This window comes from Mycetomoellerius zeteki, unplaced genomic scaffold (assembly GCF_001594055.1).
Source record: "Mycetomoellerius zeteki isolate Tzet28-1 unplaced genomic scaffold, Tzet1.0 scaffold78, whole genome shotgun sequence".
In the NCBI taxonomy this organism is placed as follows: domain Eukaryota; kingdom Metazoa; phylum Arthropoda; class Insecta; order Hymenoptera; family Formicidae; genus Mycetomoellerius; species Mycetomoellerius zeteki.
This window is the reverse complement of record NW_017257808.1, coordinates 250,471-270,065: the sequence shown is the minus strand read 5'-3', so window position 1 is coordinate 270,065 and position 19,595 is coordinate 250,471. Positions and strand designations below refer to the sequence as shown.

Sequence of the window (19,595 nt, the reverse complement as noted above, 5' to 3'; positions counted from 1 at the left end):
GGGGGGTGAGAATCGAAGGTGAGAGTCGGGCGCCCCTTTGCAGGGGGAGGAACGGGTGAGAGTCGAAGGTCAGAGTTGTCTGACAGACTTTTCGTGTAAAGCAGCGAAATAATTACTAACTTTGACTGTTAATAACTTTTTAACGGACAGCGATCGCCACCTATAACCTGGTGGAGGTCACTCAGGGTCATAACATTGACAACATATGTCAAGGTTAAGAACATCGGAGGTGATTTCCCTTTTCTGAATATTTACCAAAAATTGTAATATTCAGTCGTGATTTCAATGCTAATGTAAAGAGATTTTCTGTAAAAATCGTTTTCATAATCTAATTTTATTCCCCGTTTCTCTTTCCAGATGCCCTAAATTATCTTGTAATCCAAGCGACGATGTTCTTCGGGCACCACCAGATGAAGGCAAAGAATTTCCCGATTGCTGTCCACTAGTATTATGTGCGAGTAGGGTCCTATCTAGTGATTGAAAATACCTCTAGATCTAAAGGAACAATTCTTTCTCAGTGAAAGAAGCTTTCATTATGTGTAAAATAAATATTCTGCTAGTAATAAAAAATTCGATAGGATTCGCGAAATGGAACTTTGTCATTAAATATGATTGTAAGTAAATAAATATTGTAAATAAATATGGTTTCTCTTTGATTCGTCGAAAGGCTCTACTTATTCACTTGACTATTGTTGTTATATTACTCTTTAATTTCTTCGATTGAAATCTCATTTCAAAAGAGTGAAAATACTACCACGATTAAAAAAGAATGAAAATATCACTATTGAATAAGAGTGGGAGATTTTCATTTTTTTTTAATTGAGATTTCACTCCAAGAAATTTAGAAAGTAAAACTGAATAAAGAATCACGCTACTTTTCGTATGATATCGTGCAATCGAATTTATCAGATTCTCCGTTCCTCATCTTCCTGCTACACACTTCCGTCACAAGAAAACAGAAAAACCATTTCCGTCTTGAGCGATCTTAACCACTTGCTTGTAAAAATGCGCATTAAAATCCGGCGCAGTACTAAACGAGTAAACACTACTTTCATTCAAATCCGTTTACCTAATCGGATTTTATTGCCTCTTACGATTGTTGTTCGCTTGCTATTCATTTCTTAGAGTAAAAAACTATAGTATCCATCAAAGGAAGTGAATAAACTTAATTCTATGTCAAGGCAAGCCGAATATTTTTATTAAGACGTTCAATTATTAAAGACTAAAAAATATTCTTCTGTCAGGACACGTTAAGCATATACATAAAAAACATAAAATATCGAATACTCTATTCAGTGATAAAATCTTGCAAAGTCATGAATATGTAATTAATGATTAATACATAATTAATGATTAATACATACAAAATAAAACGGGATAAGTGCATTATGTATAATGATGCTAAAAATGATATTATATTCAAGTGATAACAGTGAACCTGATGTTTATTTGATCATCTTTGCTCTTTTTTTATCTTCTCTATCGTATCATGTATGATATTGCACGTTTTGCTTTGTGTTTGTTCGTACAGAAAAGAAAGCAAAACGTTTTTTTAAAGAAATCATGGAGAAGGGAAAAGCGATATATAAAAGTTGATTTTTAAAAATTTATTATCGTCTCTTCTCCCTGATCAAGAAAGTAAGATGAAGAGTTACATTTGTGGAATCTGGTTGCTGATGTACATGGGGCTGGTTCCCTCTACTACGGAAGCAGATCAAGTATATAGTATGTTGCATAACTCGCGAACTAGAAACTGAAAATTCTAGGGAGTAGATAACTTTGATATTTCAATAACAGATTCTTTGACAGATTTTTTAGACGAATATGACACCAATACCAATGTGGCCGCGTATAGCTAATATCTAATAAATATCTCGAAAATGAATTAAATTATTTTTGGATATGGATATTTTTGGATTGGATTTTTGGATCATATTCTTTGAATACTTTCGAATTTTACTCACATAGATATGCATTTAGATTACTGCGAATGGGGAAACGAACGTCTGACAGTGGGTTATCACACCGCTCATCCGTGCATGCAGCTGCATTGTAATGGAGAGAACGGTTTAGTTACTTTAAATCGGTAAGTTATAATGTAATATATCATATATAAGATATAATTTATAGGCCCGTATTCAGAACGCGTTTACAACGATGTTATTATAAAATTTTAGAGATAAAAGCGCGTTCTAAATATGGGCCATGAAATATATATAGAAATATATTCTTATTCATGAAATATCTATGCTATACATTGCAGCTGTATGCAACAAGATATAAGATTTCGCGTCCTGAAAAAACTAAAAAAAAATAAATATTTCAACTTTTACGCATAAAATTATTATATAATATAATATTTTTGAGATAATATGTCTAATCTTGTAATTTCGAGAAAAGCTTCGATCTTCGCTTTAATACAAACGCGATGACAATATGTGATTGGTCAATCCAATTATACAGAGTGTCCCATTTTAAATAATACATTAAGATTTCTCGAAAACTATGGTAGATACCACCCAAGGTTAAATCAATGGTACGTTCTTATGTCCTTCTCCGAACCATACAACTTTGTTTGAAACATTTTTCCGTATCTATCATAGTTTTCGAGAAATCTTAATGCATTGTTTAAAATGGGACAATGTGATATAAAATATTATCGTATTATCGTATTATTTCACATTTCCAAATTCTCTTTTGTTTCTTCTGATATGTTCTAATGTCTAAATAATTAATTATTCAAATATTCCCCCCCCCTTATTTCACAATAAGATCTATATAATTATAATACTTTGTCGTGATTTCAATGTTAATGTAAAAAGATTTTCTGTAAAACTCGTTTCATAATCTAATTTTATTCCGTTTGTATTCAGATGCCCTAGATTAATTTGTGAGCCAGATGAAATTGCTCTTTGGTTACCACAGGATGAAAATAAAAAATTCCCAGATTGCTGTCCACGACCGCTTTGTGCGAATTCGAACCCGACTAGAATAGATCGTTACAATTAGATATATATAAAGGAATAATCCTTCCTCAGCGAAGAAAACTTTCACACAATAATTGTAAAATAAATAAAATATAATTAAATAAAAAGCATAAAACAATGGATTTTTACATTTGATGCTAAAACTTAAGTTGTCAAACTTTTAAATTCGTAAACAATTATAAGAAGAGAAATTTTTATAGAAATAAAAAAATTGGTTATAAACATAAATAAATACACATTCTGCACTGGTAATGAAAAATTCGATAGGATTCGCGGAACGGAACATACTTTATCCTGAAATATTGTTGTAAATAAATATCGTTTCTCTTAGATTCAAAAAACTCTACTTATTTGCTTGACTTTGCTGTTGCCTTACTCTTTAAATTTCTTGAAGTGAAATCTCACTCCAAAAGAGTAAAAATACTGCCACTATCTAAAAAGAACGAAAATACTTGCACTCTTAAATAGGAATGACAGATTTTCACTCTTTTGTACGAGTCTTTTGAACTCAGATTTCACTCCAAGAAATTGACACAGTAAGATTGGATAAAACATTACGCTACTTTTCGTACGATAAGGCGCAACCGAGTTTATCGGATTCTCCGTTTCTCACTATTCCTGCTTTACACTTCCGTCGCACGAAAGTATATAAATTATTTCCGTCTTGAGTGGTCTGAACTTGATTGTAAAAATGCGCATTCGACATAATCCGAAACGGTATTAAACGAATAAACGCTACTTTCACCCGAATCCATTTTATCTGATCGATTTTCATTGCCTTTGATTGTCGTCCGCTCACCATTTATTTCTTAGAATGAAAAACTATATACCTATATATATACCTAGAGTAAAAAATCTATATAATATTCTTCGAAGAAAGCGAATAAATATCGCTTTGGTACGAATTAACCAGAGCACGACTGTGCCGCACGTATTTTCTCCTTGTCTTCCTCGAAGTTCGGAGAATACTTAATCTACTACAATCCCTATCAAAATCCACGCCCAGAAAGATTTGCAAACCATTGCAACTATGTAATCTCTTTTTTTAATTTAAATCACTTTAGGGCATATATCATGGAATTATTCGGAATGGATTTCAATTGGAAAGACTGATCAGTTATTTTCTAGATTTCTATTGTGTTTTCTAAATAAATAATATATTTCCGATCGGTTCCTATTCCAATCAGTTTTATAAATTGTGTTTTGATCAAATCACTTACAATTCTTACGTGTTCATTGCCATTCTTTGATAACTATTAAGTGAGAGTAAACTTACAATAGGAGAGTCAACAATTGACAATAGGCAAAACATTCGGTCCTACTAAAGAGATGCTTGCATGCATTATACTAACCATGGTATTTATGCGTCTTTATGCGGTAGCGCGTAATACGCAAGGCAAATGACTAACATTTGGATCATCGATTCAATGACACCAAAAGTATTCAAGATGCATGTGGAAAAGACAGCTATGCGCCATATCCGCATTTACAAAAAAAGGAATCTAAACAAATTTTCCCTTTTTTTCTTTTTTAACCATACATTACTCGCGTGGTTTTTTTTAACGTAATTATTCGCGAAAGGTGTTTCTGACACTCTAATGTTATATTGTCTCAGTTTTCACTGTCTTTTTTGATAATTTACAATTTAAAACAAGACTGATAATATTCTGTACATCCTTTAGACATAAGAGTACAAAACATTTAATTATAAAATAATATATTATTATATATTATATATATAATATATAATAAAAATAGCATTTATATATTTAACAAATATATGTAAGGCCGAAGTGTCCTCGACACGTTGATATCGCACATGACCGAAAACGTTTTTAATTGCGGACTGTAACTTAACAGCTCGAGAATCATTCAATGCAAATAATAATTAACGTCTATTTTAGTAGACGATTACTGTGATATACATATTCAGTATTCGGTATACAAATAAATTTAACATCCCCTTATACAAAATCGAAAATCTTGTTGAATTATTGAAGATCGAAAAACGTCCTTCCATCAAGTCATATACACGAAAAATACAGAGCACTGGATGCTAAATTTAGCAACAAAATCACGCAAATGTCGCAAAAATATAATTAATGATTAATACATGCAAAATAAACTGAGATAAGTACACTATGTTGAATGATGCTAAAGGTACGGTCGTGTTTAAATGATACCGGTGAGCCTAGTGTTGATGCGATCCTTCCACCTCTTTTTATCACTTGCTATCGTTCTTGCTATCGCTACGTGTGATATCGCACATTTTGCTTTATGTCTGTACAAAGCAGAACATGAGATTTTTTTCCTAAAGTATCATGAATAAAAAAAACAGCATATAAAAATCGTGCTTTTTATTTATCATCTCTTCTTGTTGGTGACTTTCGAAATAAGAAAGTAAGATGAAGAATTATGTTTGCGCGATCTTGTTGGTGATGTACGTCGGATTGCCTTACTCTGCTACGCAAGTATTAAAAAGTACATCAGGTACGTTACATAATTCGCTGACTAGGAGATAATCGTTAAAAAAAAGACATTGTTAGATCCGGAATTTGTATAATTATAAATATGTGTAAAACAGTTCAGCGAATTTACAAACGATTTAGCCGTTGGAACTTTCCCGAAAGATTCTTGCTGAACAGATACTATCACATATACATCATATACAATCTCGGTTTCAATGATAAATTTGCAAACTGAACGACTACTTATTCCAATATAATCACAAAAATAAATCAAGCATTCATATTATAATACTTTCGGATTTAACTCACATAAATATGCGTTTAGATGGCTGCTTATATTCAGGCACGCTTATAAAATACGGTACATCTCAGATCTTTAATGCATGCGTCGAAGTATTTTGTCATTGGGATGGACGTATGAAAATTACGAAGTAAGTAAAAACGATATAATTATATATATACTATACATATATATATGTAAGTATTTTCACATTTTATAAATTATATACATATATATGTATATACTATACATATATATATAATTTATAAAATATGAAAAATACATATTGTATATTCTTATTTATAAAATATTTTCGTTATCTGGAGTGCACCTGAATATAATGCTTCTCCGAAAAAAATTTTAAAAATTATCAAAGTCTTTCATGCGTGTATAAGTTAGATAATATCATATAATGGTTTTTGATAATTTTATATTCTCGGAAAAATTGGTTGCTACATATCGATCCTTGATAACCGATTATTCCGATCTCTGCATTAATACAAATATATGTAAAAAACAATACATTATACGTATAATTACCTAGTCATTTTTTAAATTATAAATCAACGAAAGAAAATTAAGCTCAAGAAGCAAGAAATTTTTTTTTTTTTTTTCATATCATGTTGAAGCTTAAACAAACTTTCAAATATGTAAATGTCAAGAATAAAACTATTTACGGAAAGTTAAAACAACTAATTCCATATGACTTTTACACTACATCTCAAAGAAAATACAAGAACTATAAAAAAGTGTAACAGAAAAACTATCGATAGAACTATAAAAAAGTGTAACAGAAAAACTCGTATTGTTTCACATTTCTAAATATCACTTTTCTTTCTTTTCTGAATAATAAAAGCACTCCATATTCTGCAATAGGATCAACTTCGACATTTTGTCCTGAGTTCAATGCTAAAGTAATTACCAATCAAATCTTTCATAAACTAATTTTATTTCTTTCCAAGTGCCCTAGTCGTGCCTATTGTGATTCGACTAATTGGTTTCAGATTCTGCGATTCAGATTTCCAAAAGATAAATATAATTCTGTGAACGACCGGTTTGTCAGGAAGCAGGAACCCAATAATTGAAGCAATCATTTTTCACTGTTCACTCTCCCTTACTCTAGAAATCGAATGTAATATTGGTCAAATATTACATATAATACTATATAATATCTATTGAAAGATAGTGATTAATTACCTATTTATTTTGAGTATTAAAGGAACTGTTCAGTACTTAATAAATAATTATTAATTAATCACTATACACAGAAAAATATCATTATATTGCTAAAAAAAAAAGTGATTACTTAATTTATCTTCTTCCTTTTTAATAACGATTTATTTAAACAAAGAACGTTTTCTCATATTATTGGTTGCGTTCATTTGAACGCGATCATTATATACTCAAAACAATTTTTTTTTTAAGAATATGATAAAATTAATCAAAGAAGTAACATCATATAATAAACAAATGCAATATGTTTTAGCTTTACAATTTTAGTTGAAGTATTAAACTTACTACCATTCAAAATATATTTTAAATAAATTTAATGCTTATGATCAACTCATGATAGACAATGAACATATAAATTTAGAAAACAAGTAATAATTGCTTATGTATAGTATGTACTTTTCTGCATGTACTTTTCAATAATAAATTTCTATAAGGCATAGCTCGGATTTGCGTAACAGGACATTATGTATCTGGAAAAATTTTAATAAATAAATATCGTTCCACCTGGATTCATCAAAATTTCTACTTATTCACTTCCCTGTTGTTACCTTAGATTGGATAAAGAAACACTACTTCTCGTACAATAACGCGTAATCGGGTTTATTCCATTCCTCACTGTTACTGATTCACACTTTCGTCGGATAAATGCACAAAAACTGTTTTCCTCTTGAGCGGTCTTGATTGTAAAAAGAACCTACTGCACAATCTGGCGCGATATTATTAAACGAGTAAACGCCACTTTCGCCCGATTCTGCTCACCTGATCGATTTTCATTCCCTATGATTTTTGCTTGCTTAGCAATTATTTCTCGAAGTCAATGGAAAATTGGTATCTTTCGAAGAAAGCGAATATAAACGCCGCTTTGATATACGAATTAATTGAAGCATGATCTGCGCCGCTCACATTTTCTATTTGCCTTCCATTCTTTCGAAGTTCGAGTAATCCCGATAAAAACTTCGTGCATAAAAGCAAACAGATTGCAACTACATTTTTTTTTCATTTAAATAACTTGAGGACACGTATTACGGAATTATTTGGAATGGATTCAAACAGGAATTATTGTTTACATTTCTGATGTATTTTCTAGGGAAAACGAAATAATTCCGATCGGAATCCATTCTAAACAGTTCCATAAATCGTGCTGTCGTCAAATCACTTACAGTTCTTATGTGCTAGTCGTCATTTTTTGATAACGGTTAAATGAACAGATCAACTCGTGATGGAAGGGTCAACAACGACGACAGGCAACACATTCGGCTGTACTGAAGAGAAATTGCATGCATTTTAGACTATCCATGATATTCACGCGTCGTTGTACGATAGCGTGTAATGGACGAGGCGAATGACTAATGTATGGGTCAAAGACACCATAAGTATTCAGCACGCGTGTGAGAAAGAGAACGACGTGTCGGTATGTATCCAAAAAGAATCCAAACAGGTTATTCATTTCTTTCTTTTTAAACCTCCGTTGTTCGCATGATTTATTTAATGTAATTCCTCAAGTAGGACTTGTTTTAAACGCCCAAATAGTATATTAAAAATTTCAAAGCTCTCTTTGATAACTCTCAATTAAATAAAGATTGATAATATTCTGCACATCCTTTAGACATACGAGGGCAGTTCTAAAAGTTCTCGGCCTGACACAGAAATAACGCTACAAATATCAAACTGTTATAATTTTAGACAAGTTTGATCCTTTATAGGATTACTGTTAAAATTTCGGACAGATGTGTTCATTAGTTTCTTTATTTCGGTTATAGTAAAGCAGCTAACTTTTGATTTTTTTCATGACAATGCACCCGCTCACATTTCTGTAATTAAAGAAATTTAAGCGAATATATTGCCACACAGAGAGAAAAATGTTTGGTATTTGTAACTATAATTATATATTACTATAATTATGATTATTACTACTATAATAATAATAACAGTAACTATAATATATATATAGTTCCAGTAACAAATGTTATAATTGGCAACCTAAAATGACTATAATTATAGTTGTTATAACCATAAAATAGTTGAAATTACCATAAAATTATAGTCACTTGAACCATTTTTATGGTAATTTCAACTATTTTATGGTTATAACAACTATAATTATAGTCATTTTAGGTTTCCAATTATAACATTTGTTACTGGAACTATATATATATTATAGTTACTGTTATTATTATTATAGTAGTAATAATCATAATTATAGTAATATATAATTATAGTTACAAATACCAAACATTTTTCTCTCTGTGCATGATGGAACCAAACGTTGCTTTAGGGAGTGTTCGGATTCCCACCCGGATGCTCCCCGAGTGTCATTCTTGTTTAACGTAAACTTGTTCAGTAAACAACAAAGATGGAGTGATATCTGAGTGACACTCGAGTGGGATCTGAACCCAGCACTACACGATTAAAACAAAGAAACTAATGAACGCATCTATCTGAAATTTTAACAGTAGCACTGTGAAGAATCGAACTTGTCTAAAATTATAGCAGTTTGATATTTGTAGCGTTATTTCTGTCTCAGGTCAAGAACTTTTCGAACTACCCTCGTATATACAAAAAAAGTATTTTTAATTGTTAAACAATTTATGCAAAATATAACAATATATATAAATAGCATTCAACAAATAGGTATATTGTATGTACATACAAGACCGGACTGTCCTCGATAATGTGAGTAATGAAGAGTTAATGCACGAAGTTCTTTCACCAGGTGGAGTATACGTGAAAAACACAGAGCACTAGATGCCAAATTTAGCAACAAAATCTCTCAAAAATCGCAAATATATACTTAAAGATCAATACATGAGAAGTAACATAGTGCATTATATTCAATGCTGAAGATGATATCGTGTTAAAGTGATACGAGTTTGTGGCTTATTTGATCATCTTTGCTCCTTTAATTCATGCTATCGCTGAATATGATAATGCACGTTTTGCTTTATGTTCGTTCGTACAGAACAAATGTTTTCTTAATCCTAAAGAAATCTGGGAGGAGGGAAAAGCGATATATAAGTGTCGGGTTTTTTTATTTACTATCATCTCTTCTCCCTGGTGACTTCCCAAGCAAGAAAGTAAGATGAAGAGTTACTTTTGTGAGATCTTGTTGCTGATGTACTGGCTGGCTCTCGCTAATACAAGAGAATATGAAATTGTATATGGTACGTTGTATATGGTAACTCGCCGGCTAGAGAGTAAAATTTCACTCTTCAGAGAAACAAATTATTCTAAAAATTTTCCAGAGTAGACAATCTCGATGTTTCAGTAACAAATTCTTTGATAGGTTTTTTAGATGCATATGATTACACTAATACCAATATTGCCGCACATAGCTAATAACTAAATATCTCGAAAATAAATGAAATTTTTCGGATTTTACACTCTTCGAATTCTTTCGAATTGTACTCACATAGACATATACGTATTTAGAATACTGCAAATGGAACAACAAATTTTTGCCATTGGGTCATCACAACGATCCTCCGTGCGGACAGGTGTATTGTGATGCATGGGACGGTATTTCTGTAGTTACGTAAGTCAAAACATTATAATATCATATATAAGATAATTTACAAAATATATATATACATTCTTATTCATAAAATACCTTCGTTATTCAATATAGTTATATCCAGCTGGATATAAAATTTCACGTCTCGGAAAAATTTAAAGAAAAAATAAATAATATTTCATCTTTCAAGCACATAGTTATGAAATGATGTTTTTCATACCTAATCTCGAGGAAAGCTGTTGGAACAATGATCCTGTATTAATCGATTATTTCGATATTCGTTTTAATGCAAACGCGATGACAATATGTGATTAGTCATTTAAATTATATATTAATGAATGAAAAATATATATATTTAAAAAGCATGAAACAATAGATCTTTACATTTGATGCTAAAACTTAATTTGTCAAACTTTCAAATTTGTAAACAATTACAAGAAGAGAATTATTTATAGAAATTAAAAAAATTCGTTTCATATCATTTTTACTTTGTATCTCAGAGAAAATATATGGAAAATAACAAAACGTGATAGAAAATATTATCGTATTATTTCACATTTACAAATTTCCATTTTCTTTTTCTTCTGACTGATATGCTCTAATGTCTAAATAATCAACTAGTATTCTCTATTTCGCAATGAGACTCATACAATTATAACATTCTGGCGTGATTTCAATGCTAATGTAAAGAGATTTCAATGCTAATATTATAAAGAGATGTTCTGTAAAACTCTTTTTCATAATCAATTTTTATTCCGTTTCTTTCTAGGTGCCCTAAATTAACTTGTGATGTAGGTAGAATTTTTATGAAAACAGAAATAGATGAAAACAAAAAATTTCCTGATTGCTGTCCACGAGCGGGTTGTTTGAATTCGAATCCGGTTGGAAAACCCTCTTAGATCTAAAGGAATAATCTTTTCTTAACGAAGATAGCTTCCACACAATAGTTAATGTAAAATAAACATTCCGCTAGTAAAGAGAAAAATTCGATAGGATTCGCGGAATGGAACATGTTTTATCCTGAAATATTGTTATAAATAAATATTGTTTCTCTTGGATTCATCGAAAGGCTCTACTTATTCATTTGTCTATTGTTGTCACCTTACTCTTAAATTTCTTGGAGTGAAATCTCACTCCAAAAGATTGAAAATACTGCCATTGTTGAAAACGAACGAAAATATTTGCACTCTTAAGTAATAGTGACAGATTTTCACTTTTTTGGACTGAGATTTTACTCCAAAAAATTTAGAATAAGACTAGATAAAGAATGACGCTATTTTTCGTACAATAACGCGCACTGAGTTTATCGGATTCTCCGTTCCTCACTGTTTCTGCTTTATACTTCCGTCGCACGGAAGCACAAAAATCATGTCCGTCTTGAAATTTCCGTACGAATTTTAAATTTGAAGGAATAATCCTTTCTCAGCGAAGAAAACTTCCAACAGTTGTAAAATAAACATTCTACTAGTAATAAAAAATTCGGTAGAATTCGTAGAATGAGACGTATTTTATCCTCACTATTGTTATAAATAAATATTAATTTCTTTAATTCATAAAAATGCTGTACTTATTTACTTGCTTACTGTTGTTGTGCCTTAGTTGTTGACTTGCCTACTGTTGTTGACCGGATAAAAAATCATCTCACTATTTCATACGATAACTTGCAACCGAATTTATCGGATTCCTCCGTTCTTCACTATTCCTGGTTCACACTTCTGTCGCACAAAAGCACTAAAACTATTTCCTTGAACGATCTTCACTTGCTTATATAAATATAGTATCTCCGGCACAATCCTGCGCGGTATTAAACGAGTACGAGTAAATGCCACTTTCGCCTGAATTCGTTCACGTGATTGATTTTCACTGCTTTACAATTCTTGTTTGCTTACCATTCATTTCTCGGATTCAGCGAAAAACTGTAGTCCTTCGAAGAAAGCGAATAAACGTCACTTTGGTATGAATTAATCGGAGCATGACTGTACCGCTCGTATTTTTTACTTGCCTTCTATTCATTGAAGTTTGGAGTATAGTTGTCGAAATCAAATAGAAATATTCACCATGAATATATTTAAACTCAATTAAAAAATTCAACCTGAATAAATAGGCATCATATCGAATATATATATAATATATATATATTCGAATAATGAATATATATTCAATATAATGCCTATTCATTCAGGATAAATATAAATAATTTTTGCACTGATAAATATATTCATATGGAATATATAAATATATTCATAATGGATTTTTCTGTTCGATATCAACAACTCTAGTTTGGAGAACAATCCGCAAGTAATCCCTAATAAAATCCTGATGCACAATAGTTTTGAAGCACTTTGCAACTGAATATTCTTCTTTTTTTTCTTTTCAATCTTCAGATCAAATCACTTACAGAGTTCTCGTGTGCTGGTCGTCATTTCTTTATGACGGTAATTAAACGGCTAGAGAGTGATGAGAGAGTCAACAATTGGCGACAGGCAACACATTCGGCCGTACTGAAGAGAAGCTCGCCTTGAACTAGCTATGGGTTTTACGTCGTTGTTTTCAGTAAGGCGTGTATTGAGCAAGGCGAATGATTAATGTTTGGGTCATCCATTCAATGACATCAGAAGTATTTGGCACGCGTGTATTGAAACAGAGCGATGCGCCAGCACGTATTCGCATTTACGAAATAAGGAATCCGGACTGATATTTCCTCTTTTTCTTTTCAACGTGCCATCTGTCTCTCCAGATGATCCGTGACGCAACTAGATCAAGCGCAAAGAAACAACGCAGCGACTCTCGTTTGCATTCTGAATGCAATATTAGCTCATCCAGTGAGCGAGTACACTACGCTGCTTCTCTTTGTTTACGTGCTGACCTCGAGAAATGTTGATATTGTGTCATCGGATACATTTTCACTCGCGGAGTGTAACTTAAAACCTGAGGGTCATTTAATCTAAGCAGTTAACGTTTTCTTTAGTGCTCGCGATTGATAACATCTTACACATTCAAGTGTTTTATATAGTAATTAAACATTCTTATAAAAAATCGGAAAGCTTGATACGAATATAACACTGCTTTAAAATACATAATGCGTAATATTGATTGAAGAAATATTATGACTTATTTGAAATTAAAAAGCAGCGATTTTTTTTAGTGTAATCGTAACAACTGGGATATGTATCTGTAAGATATCCCACGGGAGGTGTTGAAACTAATCAGCTGTTATTTTCGAAAGTATTCAATTATTGAAAAAACAAAAATTGCGCTGAAAAGAGGAAAGTCTGCAATTTTTAATGAGTATAAATAAAATTTAATAAATGTTTGTGTATCAATTAATTTTATTGATAAAAAATATGCTAAAATCAAGTAAACGCTAAGATTAATATCAAAGACCGTAGATAAGATCAAAAAACAGTTTCAGATTTAGTAATAGCTATTTAAAAAGTTATCAGCAATATTAAAAACGATATGTTAGAAAAAGTTTTACGAGTTTTCGTAACAAAAATTGTGTTTTGTACAAATTCAGATGGTGCGCACTCCGAAAAAATTACTCCTTGGGATTATGAGCATATTTTTTATCAATAAAATTAATTGATACACAAATATTTTGTTAAATTTTATTTATACTCATTAAAAATTGCGAACTTTCCTCTTTTCAGCGCAATTTTTGTTTTTTCAATAACTGAATACTTTCGAAAATGACAGCTGATTAGTTTCAATATCTTTCCGTAAGACGTTCAGTATATTCTATTATAAAACGCTTTAGAGAGGAGAGAGAAAGAGAGAGAGAGAAAATGTACAAAAATTAACAAAAAAGAATTATTAATACGACTTACGATAAACCGGATCCGGCTGTGATATCGATACTGGGTGGTTGCATCGATATTCCGCTGCTGGTGGTGTTCCCAATTGCGGATAAATTCTCCGCGGGATTTTGCGAACTGTAATTCGTGGTCGTGGATACTGACTCAACGTTGCTTCTCGTCGCGCTATCAGAGTTTTCTGGCGCATCGCTATCGGATGATTCGGACGACTCTTGTCGCCGTTGCATTATCCGGCTCGACAGTTTGCTCTCAATGTCTGACGCCAAAACATTGCCGAGTATCCACTCGCCTCCAATAGGTTTCTGCAATTTTTATTTTAACATTATTCTTCATTCGCTATGAAGCGTATTTTCAGAAAAATAGATTTTATTCTTAATATTAATAAAGTGCTATAATTATAATAAATCATAAGAATTAAACATTATTTTTCATCTTCATATAATTTGTTCAATAAATCATTTAAACTTCAGTTTTCTTCTCATCAAAAAAGATCAGTGTAATAATATAAATGTTAAAAATGTTTATATTATTAAATTGAAATATTCGGCATAATAAAGTAATATTAAGAATCACACTTGAATAAAATTAAATTAACAGTAACATACATTCACAAGAGCAGACATTCTGATTGAACATTTGTTAAAATAAAAAATAAAGTATAAAAAAATATCCCATCAGCTTACTTTTTTACTCGATTCCTGAGTCGTATTTGTAGACGATGGTGCACTTGTAGATTTGTGAGATTGCTTTTTGGAGTTACCAAACAGATCTGCGTCATCGTTCTCGTCGTCACTGAATAGACTCGTGGCGTTAACGTTAGATTCCGGCGTGCTCGTGGCAATTTTACCGGGAGCTATAACGTCTAAAAATTTCTTCGGCACATCCTCCGTGTTCACGGGATAAGTGTTTTCACTCGCGGCAGGTTCCTTCGGGCGTTTTTTGATGACGTTCTTCGACGAGAAAATGTCATCCGAGTCTTCTTCCGAATCAGCATCGGCAAATAGATCATCTATTGCTGACTTTGGCTTTGTCGCTAAAAAAATGCGGTTGAATTAAAGAAGATAAATCTATTGTAAAATGACAACGCAGATGTAAGAATACATACAAACTATACTAATCGGCGGCGGTACGTCGATACTGGCTGGTATAATATTATTATTTTTGTAAGATTTGATTGGCTTTTCCTTCCACAGATTGGCAGATACTTGATCGTCGAAGAGATCTTTTTTACCGCTAAATAGATTGTCAGAACCGTTGAACACATCTTCATCCTTCTCGGACGCAAACAGATCATCTGAGAAAAGTTAACAGTCAATTAATTCCGAGAATATTTTATTTACAATTTATATTTTTGCGACGAAGGTATTAACTGCATACCTTTAAATCGATTAATCGATGATTCATTGGTTTCATCTACTACGACAGGCTTTTGCGCTTGGCGAACGGTGCCTAATCGCTTGGCTAATTCTTCTGCAAAATTCGGTGCCGTTTCATTTGACTGCAAGTGAGAAAAAGAGAATTGTTTCATCTTTAAAATATAAAAATTATCAAATCTTGGACACCAAGATCCTTATTCTATACTCTTAACTCCTTCAGACCCAGCGTATATTATAATGTACATCAAATTTGAAGACATTATCCGTTGAAATTATTTAATTCTGTGATCATCTAAGATCTGATGTACACAATAATGTATATGTTGAAAAAATAGTTAAAATTTTGAAAAAAATTAATTGTTTAGTACGAATTTTTTATTTAAATACACACGAATTGAATTTAAAAAAAATTTTTTAAATATAGTTCCAATAATAAATCATGTCTGAAAGGATTAACAGTGTCAGTGTCGTTACACAGTTGTCATTGCGCAGATTTTATACATGATAAAAAAACTGTACAATGGCAGAATAAAACGACTCTGACACTATCATTAAAAATTATACAACAGGAGCCTGACTGTCAAATAATGAAAGAGATTTATAAGATTAGTTATACCTTCGATACATTGTTAGGTGTGGCAGACTCTGAAGCGGAATTTATATTATTCTGTGATGCAATATCCGTTTTATTATTCCCGTAAGATATGTTATTGCTGTGATCATTATAATTATCTGAATCGCTGGAGGACGACGACAACCTCGCTATATTTATCTCCGGATTGTGTCGACTGTTAAACACTTTACGCACATCGGCATCCTCCTTTTCACTTTCCGATTCATCCCTCTCTTCGTCGGCTTGTTCAGATTCGCTACTGCTACTCTCTAAACCTATCTTATTCGATGCTATCCATTTATCGGAACCGATAACATACGGCAAGGGCCGATCTTGATATGGATCATTGGGTCCCACAATGACACTGTAAACCAATCGAATTTTAGCACAAAGCAAATATTATAAGGATAAGAATAAAGACACTAACCTGAATACTACCGCACCCCCTTCATCTTCTTCTTCGCTATCGCTGCAAGCTACATCCATTACTTTGTACTTTTCATCCATTATGCTTAATCCTTGCTTAACGCTCTCGCTTATGCTGGCTAAGAGATTCTCCGGTGTAGACTCCTGAGTCTTTGCATTCTAATGAAAGAATACAAAAATTCGTTTCACTCAAATATGAAAAGCCATATTTTCCAAAATATTTATTAAAAACAGAAGTATTATATATTAAAACGTAAATATTAATTCTCGCTTACTTCCTGCTTCTCATCCAAATTTTCCTTAATCTCTATGTCATCCTCCTGCACGCGGCTCTCGATAAACTGAGTATTGGCCAAAGCTAAGGACGTGTTAGTAACATTATCCACTAGTATCCCCGTTTCTTTTAATTGCGTCGTCAACGTGTCTAGAGCAGCTTGAGTTTTGCTAGCCTTGGACACCAGATTCTAAAATTTTACACAAAATCAATACAACGTACCGCTGAATATAAGCGTCAGCGAGGCAAAGTAATAAATTATACTTCAGAAAATTGTTGAAGATGTTTAAGCAGTCCAACGTCACCCGCCAGACTCCACTCCCTTCTCTTCTTTCTCATCTCTTCGGTGGTCCATGGATGATCCCATGATTTATCAATCCCATCTGACACACCCTGCCGATAAAATAAAATAATTGATTTAGAAGTAATACTGCTTACTGCTGTTGCAATTAAAAATATTTTAAGCATTAATATACACCTGTTTATACATATATTTATATTTATACATATTATATGTCATGTAAGATCAACTATAAGATTCTTCTGTAACGTCAAACTTTCATAACTTCCGTTTTATATGATAAAATAAATTTATACATCGATTTATAGATTAATATATATAAATATATATATATATATTATAAAATTCAGTCATACACAATATAGTGGATTAATACATATTAAAAAGGCTGCTTTATATAAAATATCTAAATGCAGTGGCATAATACAATCAACTTTGACAACGAAATAATACATCTCCAATTTCTTTGAAAGAAGTGGGATGAAACTCCAAAGAAGGATAATTCAGTCTTGAAAAAAAAAGTGATTTAATTTACTCTTCAGAGTTCGATTCACTCTAAAAGTTTTAAAGAGTGTATATTCTAATATAAACATGTATTATTATTGAATATTTAATCGTTTAAAATATTTATTATACATTTACATTCAACTTTGCTAATTTTACGTACAGCAGCTTTTAGTATTAATCTAATATAATAAAGTGACGAATTCGCTATTAAACATAATGTCAACAAATACACGTATACAGCTTCAAGGGATAAACAGCAACGTTCGCTGATGTTAAATTCAAAGTTGGATTAAAAAAAAAACTTTTAACAACGAAAATCGCAACTGTGCGATCGGACTGACCGCGACTATGCAACCTGAACGTAGCTTCGAAAGAAAGTTGATCTATTACGTCCCATTATTGACACTTGCTAACCTAAGTGCAAATGTTTCACTCACCATATCGAGCAGCTCGTAACACGATGGAGAACGATGAGGAACTTTCTTCTCGCGATTACATTTAAACGGGTCGACGGACCGTAACCTGATTCCTTATCGTAAAAATGTAACGAGGGACAAGAGCGGAGAAAAAATATGTAGCAAAACACGCGCCGAGATGAACTCCGTATGCGAATTATCGGTGTAATGCGAACGTGAGCCGAGCGAGCGCCCCCACTCGGTTTTTCGCAGCTGCACTTTCTGCACTCAAAAATGAAACAGGTATACAATTACACGTTGGAGGGAGAGAGATAAAACGAGAGGGAGATAGAAAAAGTACAGAAAGTTCAGTTACAAAGAACAGTCTGTCAAATCGACGTCAGGGACGGACGATAATCTCAAGTATCCCGAGTGCAAAATATGGATGTAAACACGAATGTTATCCGAAGAGAGAGAGAGAAAGCAAAATGCTTAAAAAGAAGGAAAAGATAAAATATAAAAATGTCTAATACTAAAAGGATGCTTTTGAAAACACGAGCGACAATTAATATTTAAAAAATTGTGTATACGTATAAATTTATAATATATAATTATATTTTAATACATAATATTTTTAATATTCTTAATATAAAAAATTATAAATACTTTTATAAAAATTATAATACAAAATTATAACACGTATTTAATCATAATCTCATTTTTTCGCAGATTAATTGAAAAACGCAAGATATTCTTAGCGATTAGTATTTTACATTTGATTCCAACACATATAATCAAATTACAAGTTCTTTGTTACAACAAGTCATCCAATTTCAATATTAATCCTCATAAGTTGATTGGAACACAGGTACTAATTTTTATAATTTATAACTCGAAAGAATTTTCAACATTGAATTAATCAAGAAATGTTGTGATCATTAGAATCTGGAAATTTTGAGTTCAATTAACAACGAATTACGAACACTTGGATTATCGGAAAAATTGTAATAAAAGACGAATTTCTTTGGATATTATTCGAAACTCATTGGACTAAGGCCGGTATTCATAGTCGATTCTTATTTCAAAACCGTCTTAGTAATGTCTTAAGACGCTAATGCGGCCCTCTGATTGGTTCATGACACCTTAAGACTGTACCCTATAAGCGCATAATATTATTTAATATTAAATAATATTTTAAGCATATTCTCAGAATATTAAATATATAATTATATCCATTATTAATGGATTATAATTACTAATAATAGATATGGTTATAACAACTATAATTATAGTCATTTTAGGTTGCCAACTATATACATTTGTTGCTGGAACTATATATATAGTTACTGTTATTATTATTATAGCAGTAATAATCATAATTATAGTAATATATAATTATAGTTACAAAT

The 19,595-nt window shown here is 31.7% G+C and overlaps 1 protein-coding gene across 1 annotated transcript in view; it reads right to left on the bottom strand.

Annotated features, from left to right (window-relative positions):
• nclb (PWP1 homolog no child left behind) overlaps nucleotides 1-18,320 on the bottom strand; it is a 32,390-nt gene extending 14,070 nt beyond the window's left edge. The window contains exons 1-9 of the mRNA XM_018458787.1: nucleotides 18,229-18,320; nucleotides 17,248-17,376; nucleotides 16,985-17,173; nucleotides 16,711-16,868; nucleotides 16,287-16,647; nucleotides 15,672-15,792; nucleotides 15,400-15,588; nucleotides 14,978-15,327; nucleotides 14,307-14,596 (exon numbers count right to left, since the gene is read on the bottom strand). Of these exons, the coding sequence (XP_018314289.1) occupies nucleotides 14,307-14,596; nucleotides 14,978-15,327; nucleotides 15,400-15,588; nucleotides 15,672-15,792; nucleotides 16,287-16,647; nucleotides 16,711-16,868; nucleotides 16,985-17,173; nucleotides 17,248-17,376; nucleotides 18,229-18,231 (1,790 nt within the window). The 5' untranslated portion in view covers nucleotides 18,232-18,320. The remainder of the gene's footprint in view (nucleotides 1-14,306; nucleotides 14,597-14,977; nucleotides 15,328-15,399; nucleotides 15,589-15,671; nucleotides 15,793-16,286; nucleotides 16,648-16,710; nucleotides 16,869-16,984; nucleotides 17,174-17,247; nucleotides 17,377-18,228) is intronic.
• Nucleotides 18,321-19,595: the final 1,275 nt, after the last annotated feature.